The 7025-nt window shown below is 50.8% G+C and overlaps 1 protein-coding gene across 1 annotated transcript; it reads left to right on the plus strand.

The window, feature by feature from the left end:
• The first annotated feature begins 2196 nt into the window (after positions 1–2196).
• On the plus strand, positions 2197–3132 carry LOC134507635 (olfactory receptor 14J1-like). The gene has a single exon (XM_063318429.1). The coding sequence runs from the start codon at positions 2212–2214 to the stop codon at positions 3130–3132; it is 921 nt and encodes a 306-aa protein (XP_063174499.1). The 5' UTR covers positions 2197–2211.
• The last annotated feature ends 3893 nt before the right edge of the window (positions 3133–7025 follow it).

Genomic DNA, 7025 nt, shown 5'->3' on the forward strand with positions numbered 1-7025 from the left:
ACTCCTGCCCTCCATCTCCATTCCTTAGCAAGGGAGCTGAGACAAGGAGCTCACATACAGGAGCCTATTTGGGCACATCTGAAGTGAGACAAGAGGAATCCCACCTCCACTGGGTTTGTGGCGTGCTCCTCTTTTAGCCCAGAGGCCTCCAAGCCCAGGATGAGGACCCTCCATTGACTTGGCTGAATCGCTTTTCTCAGAACAGTTAAAGCAGATTCTTCCCCAGAACTGTCTGGGTGTCCTGTTAAAGAATGAAACAAAAAAGGTATTCTTGGACTTCTATCTGTCTAATTGAGAAATGCAACTGCAGGAAAGAAGTGTCTCTGCCCAGCTGAGGGAGGGAACATGAGTGGTGACTTCATCCTGTTTCCCAGCAGGTTCCCCTGGAGCCCCAGGGACAGCTGGAGGGAGCCCCGAGGGGGCAGAGAAAGGGCTGCCTTGGGCTGGTCCTCTGCTGCTGAGCTGGGCTGGGCTCCTGGCATGGAGGGAGCTGATGGCAAGCGGGCAGCGCTGCAGAGAGACAGCTCTGCCCAGGAGCAGCTCCTCTGCCAAGCGCAGCAGGGCTGAGGGCACTGCCTGCAGGCACCCGAGAGGAGCCAGGCACAGAGAGGATAAAGGCAGCTGGGAGTGGGAGGAGAGTTCTGAGCTCGTTCTCTCCTGGCTTCTCTGGCGTGGAGAAGGAGGCCGTGCTTCCGAGCAGGGATGCCCTGCTGCACCATGGCAGCGACAAGGAAGGAGGGCTGCCTTCTGCGAGGGACTGTGGCAGGGTTTTGAAGACAGGTGGGTGTGCAGGCAGGGGTGCCCAGGGCTGTCCTTGAGAGCAGGGTCCCTGCAGCCCAGGGCTCTGTGTGCCGGGGCAGGGACTCTGCTGCTTGCCAGGGTCAGCTCTCAGCCTGCCCAAGGAGTTCCCCCCCGAGCGTCTGTGGGGAGAAGCTGTGGGGAAAAGGAGAGACTCCCCTCAGGGCAGGGTCCTTTGGCTCTTTTTCGAGTGTGTGCTGTGTGGGTCAGGGCTGCCCACAGCTGCAGATCTCCCCCAGAGCACTGGCAGAGGCAGCATTTACAGAGGAAAGACAAGGCAGGGGCTGCCTGGAAGATGAAGACATTGCAGGGTCTGTGCTCTCAGCTGTCTCCTGAGGGAAAGGAGCCGTCACTGGTCCACTGAGGGATCAGCAGATCTGCCAGAAAGCTCACAAAGTGCCTTCAGCCCCTCCTCTCCCTACACACAGCACCAGCAGCACCTTTGATTCCAGCATCAGGCTTTCTCTCCTCTCCTCCTGAGGAGCCACAAAGAGGGAGATGGCCCTGGGCAGTGCCCTGCTGCCAGGAGGGGTCTGCAGGGCAGAGCTGAGCCCCCAGCGGGTGGGATGGGCTGTGGGAGCAGGGACAGGGAGGAGACGTGGGCACAGAGCAGCAGCTCCTGGCAGGGGCAGCTCCAGGCAGCAGAGACATGGGCAAGGGCTGGGGGAAACTGCCAACACGCACTGGGGAGGGGGCGTTCAGGCATCTCTCTGTTGGTCCTTCACTGGAGACGTCTTCTGGGCATTCTCTGCTGGGCAATGAGCTGACTCTCCCCTCAGAACACCTCGTCTCCGGGACCCCAGACTCTCTGCTTTGCCTGTCCTGCTGGGCTTGCCAGCTGCCCCCAGAAAGGCAGAGCTCTCCTGTGGGATCCTAGGGAGGGCTGAGCCTTTCCCTGGGGGTCGGCACTCTCCTCGCAGAGTCCTTTGATTGTCTCTGTGAGGGGTTGTGTCCTGCTCTCTCCATCACAGCTCTAACTCTGGTTTGGGAAAGAGAAGAATTTGTATATTTGTCAGTTCAAACAGTGCTCCGCTGTTCCCATATGAGTTCAGTTATTTGTTTGGGTTTGTTTTTTAAGAGGAATTTGTGTGTGAAGTCATCTTCAAGGCAGCACAAGCTTCTGCACAGGGCAGATGGAAAAAAGCCTGATGGACACTGCAGCTCTCCTGGCTTTGCACTAAACCACAGAGATTAGAGCCCTGTGTCCTGTCCTGTCTTAAGACTCCACATTTTCCACATTTTCAGTCATAAAAATGAGGATTTCTTCCCCTAAAAAGAACGGTTACCAGACGTGGTGGTAGAAAATGAGAAACACACAGAAAAGGAGACTGTCTTTGCTATAAGGCGTCTGTCCTAATTTTTTTTCTGTTTTTTTCCTCCTTTGGACAAGGCCCCCATGCTAAGAAAGAGCAAATGTCCAACAGCAGCTCCATCACCCAGTTCCTCCTCCTGGCGTTCGCAGACACACGGGAGCTGCAGCTCTTGCACTTTGGGCTCTTCCTGGGCATCTACCTGGCTGCCCTCCTGGCCAATGGCCTCATCATCACCGCCATCGCCTGTGACCACCGCCTCCACACCCCCATGTACTTCTTCCTCCTCAGCCTCTCTGTTCTGGACCTGGGCTCCATCTCCACCACTGTTCCCAAATCCATGGCCAGTTCCCTCTGGGACACCACGGCCATCTCCTACTGGGGATGTGCTGCACAGGTTTTTTCTTTCTTATTCAGTGCTGCAGCAGAGTTTTCCCTTCTCACCGTCATGGCCTATGACCGCTACGTTGCCATCTGCAAACCCCTGCACTACGGGACCCTCCTGGGCAGCAGAGCTTGTGTCCACATGGCAGCAGCTGCCTGGGGCAGTGGGTTTCTCTATGCTCTCCTGCACACGGCCAATACATTTTCCCTACCCCTCTGCCAGGGCAATGCCCTGGACCAGTTCTTCTGTGAAATCCCCCAGATCCTCAAGCTCTCCTGCTCACACTCAGACTCCCTCAGGGAAGTTGGGCTTGTTGTCGTTAGTGTCTGTTTAGCATTTGGTTGTTTTGTTTTCATCATGCTGTCCTATGTGCAGATCTTCAGGGCCGTGCTGAGGATCCCCTCTGAGCAGGGACGGCACAAAGCCTTTTCCACGTGCCTCCCTCACCTGGCCGTGGTCTCCCTGTTTCTCAGCACTGGCACATTTGCCTACCTCAAGCCCCCCTCCACCTCTTCCCATGTTCTAGACCTGGTGATGGCTGTGCTGTACTCCGTGGTGCCTCCAGCACTGAACCCCCTCATCTACAGCATGAGGAACCAGGAGCTCAAGGATGCCCTGTGGAAACTGATGACCAGATAATTTTCAGAAGCAATAAACTTCTTCGGTCTTGTTTTGGAAACCACTCAGAATGTAACTTGTTACAGGGCAAGTCCTTCTTCTGTAGCTTGTGTTAGTTTTGGTTTGAGTTTGTGATTTTGGCATTGGTTTTCTTTGTATAATGCTGTCCACAAAGAAGTGTCATCATATTTGCTGTTTGTAATTATGCATCTCTCTTAATTTGTGAATCCCACAGACATTGTAAAAGAGGACCAGTGCTCTCTGTGTCCTTAAACAAAAGAAAGAATCTTCTAGCGACTTGTTTGCCCAAGATCCTTCCTTTGGGACCTGCTCTGGAGCTGCAGGGCTGTGCCTGTGAGCAGAGGTGGAGGGGAAAGGGTCTCAGCACAGCAGCACTGTCAGGGAGCACCAGCCTTGCTCTTTTCAGACTTATTCTCTTTCTGTTTCCACACTCTCCTGCTGAGCGAAGGTGTTGGAAGACTCGTGTCTCTGAGCAGCCCTGCCAGCGCCCTGACAGTGCTGGGTGTGATGCCAGGAACACCTGTGTGCTTCTCAGCAAGAGACCAGGACAAAATAAGGTGAAAAAACTAATGGGTCAAAATAAAAGTAAGTAGAAGGAGGGAAAAATCATCTAATAAAAAACATTAAAAAAAAAAAGAAAAAGCTTAAAAGCAAAGGCCAAATGCAGAAGGAAAGGGAAACCAAGGAAGATTTTTTCTCTGTTTTCCATCATCAGACAATGTCAAGTCACCTCCTGGGAGGCAAGGATTCAGTACATGTAGTGGTTTTTATGGAAGACAAATGTGTTAATAGCGAATGTCCTCCCAATTCCTTTCTCTCAGCTTTTATGGCTGAGAATGTTGCCACATTGCATGGAATATCCCTTTGGTCAATTCAGTAAAGCTGTCCCATCTATGGCCCATCCCAACCACTTGCCCACCCCGAGTGTACTGCCTTTAGAGGAGGTTGGAGGGACAGCCTTCATGCAGTGCGAGCGCTGCTCAGCGATAGCCAAAACACTGGTGCGGGATCAACACCATTCTAGGCACGAGTAGGAAGCACAGCAGGGTATGGCTGCTATGGGGAAAGTTAACTCCATCCCAGCCAGACCCGGTACAAGGGTGTTCAGGGGTCTCTTCCAACCTGAACCATTCTAGGGTTCAATGGATCTCTCCTTGGAGAGCTCTTTGAAGACAGAATAGAGAGAGGAAGAAGAAGAAACAGAGCGGCAGAAGTAGAGATGCAAAATGCACCATTCTAAATATAGAAGTTCCTCTGAGGAACATTTCTCCCCTCAAAATATTGGTAGGAAATCTGTGAGATAAATTTGATGAAAGAAGCACCCTTTCTAACTGCTCAGGGACTGGGCCACAAGGAGGGTGATGGGTGGGTATGGACTCATAGAATCACAGACTCATAGAATGATAGAATGTATTGGGTTGGAAAGGACCTTGAAAGGTTATCTAGTCCAAGCCCCCTGCAGTGAGCAGGGACATCTTCAACTAGATCAGGTTGCTCAGAGCCTCATCCAGCCTGGCCTTGAATGTCTCCAGGGATGGGGTCTCTACTACCTCTCTGGGCATCCTGGGCCACTGTCTCACCACCCTCAGTGGAAAGAACTTCTTCCTAGTGTCTAATCTAAACCTGCCCTGCTCTAGCTTAAAACCATTGCCCCTCATCCTATCGGTACATACCCTTGCAAATGTCGAGCCATTGACCACTACCCTCTGGATGCCATCATCCAACCAATTCCACATCCACTGAACAGTCCATCCATTCAATCCATATCTCTCCAATTTAGAGAGAAGGATGTTGTGGGGGACCGTTTCAAAGGCCCTACGAAGCCCCGATATACAACATCTGTAGCTCTTCTGCTGTCGACTGATGTGGTCACTCCATTGTAGAAGGCCACTAGATTGGTCAGGCAGGACTTGCCCTTGGTGACGCCATGCTGGCTGTCTGGAATCACCTTGCTGTCCTCCATGTGCCTTAGCATAGCCTCTAGGAGGATCTGTTCCATGATCTTGCCAAGCACAGAGGTGAGGCTGACAGGGCCGTAGTTCACAGGGTCCTCCTTTCTACCCTTTTTAAAAATGGATCTCATGGTAACAGCATCAGAAAAAAAAAATCCAATCAAAACAAAACAGAAAAAAAACAACAACACAAATTTGAACATAGTGGGAGCACAACTGGGATGGACAGACTAGTACACTGATATCACCCTCAGGGACTGAGCAGCTGCCTTCTGCTTCCTCATCATCTGGAGGCACTACTGTGTGTCACCCAAGTCAGACCCTTGGGTCACATGAACCATTTTTCAGTTCTCATAGACTATACTCATTATTTCTCCATCGACTCTGACAAGAGCCGAGTTACCCAGATATCCAGGCTGTGGACGGCATATTTCTCATGCAGTGACCGCTTGGAGTAGCTCTACTGACCTCTCTCCATATTTGCCATTCTACAGCTTTGAGAGGAGGAAATCACGCTGCAGCGCCTGGCCCTGTCCATGGCTACTCCAAGCCATAGCACTGATTCCTCACAGCCTTTCTGACTTTGGTCTTTCGGTCCTGGTGGGAGATGATATTATTGTCTTAATCCTGAATTTGTTGGGTAACCCAAAAGGAGAGACTGGAGGCTGTTGGGTTACATGTAGGGCTTCAGAGAAATCAGGGAGTGCATTAACCTCACACAAGGGCAGGAGATACTTCCCGCTGGAAGGGGTTATTTGTGCTATTGGCCACACAGCCACCCAAGGCAGATGGGGTAAGAATCACCCAACCAGGTTTTAGGCACTGGGGTGAAATGAATCTGCACAAATACAGAGATTTGCAGTGTAGTGACGTGAGCCCGTCCTTTTTCCCTTCTCATGCACGCAGCTCAAATACAAGCTTTGTCTCCAGGCCCCTTCTGGATGTGAACCGTCATGCAGACAGAACAAACAGTGTGAGTTCAGCCTCTCGGGGCAAACTTTGTCTGACATGGGGATAACGTGGGGCACAGGCACAGGTTTGAACGCAGAGAGGTGGAGGTGCGGAGAAGCCTTTTCTGTTGCTGCACCGTTGAGGTAAACCCAGATTGAACAGGTTTCTTTTCTGCTTCCCTGGGTTTTGGGGTTTTTTTTTTTTATTCCCCTTCCATGAGTTTAGCAGTTTCCCTTTGAGCAGCTAAATCTCATTTTTCAGTTTCTCCACTTTTTAAAGACATAGCTGAGTCATGACTGACATCTCATGATGGATGAGGGAAATGTCTCAGCCTGCAACTGGAAATAGGTGAAGTTGTGAGGAGATAAATGTGTTGCTTCAGACAACAACTGGTATGAATACAGCAAAAACAGAGAGTGAAGGTGAATGAGCAGGAAAAAAAGGAAACCTGCCCAGTCCATAGAGCTCTGCAGAAGGGGGCTGGAGCTGTACATAACATGAGGTGATACAAGTGGGATCACGACTTAGAGAAAATTTTTCAGCAAGGCTGTGTGAGAGAGGACCAGATAAACAAGAGACTCCACAGTGTGCGGAAGTGATGGGAAGAAAGGTCTTGGGGTAAAAGCATGAGAAACAACGGGAGAGATTTGGGTTGCAGAGGTTTGAAGTAGTCCTGTCCAGGTCTGAGAGGCTGAGTTTCAGAGACAAGGGAAAATAGAGAAACTCTCAGGCATGTTTTGGAATTTGTGGTATTATCACTAACAACAGAGAGGACGTTGCTGCAAGGCAACTCTTATTCTTCATGATGATGCACTAAAGCTCTTTTATTTCCTTCCTGACAGTTACTGTTACTTGTCAAGGTAGGTGTAATTTTCAGTAATTAGCCTCTGGCACAAAGTTCTCAGGACAGTGTTTTTGCTCTCGCTGCTATCTCTTTGTCACCGTTTAAAGATGACACCTCGCAGACAGAATTGCCCTGAATTCATGCCC

The sequence above is a fragment of the Chroicocephalus ridibundus genome, chromosome 25 (genome assembly GCF_963924245.1).
Source record: "Chroicocephalus ridibundus chromosome 25, bChrRid1.1, whole genome shotgun sequence".
NCBI classification, from domain to species: domain Eukaryota; kingdom Metazoa; phylum Chordata; class Aves; order Charadriiformes; family Laridae; genus Chroicocephalus; species Chroicocephalus ridibundus.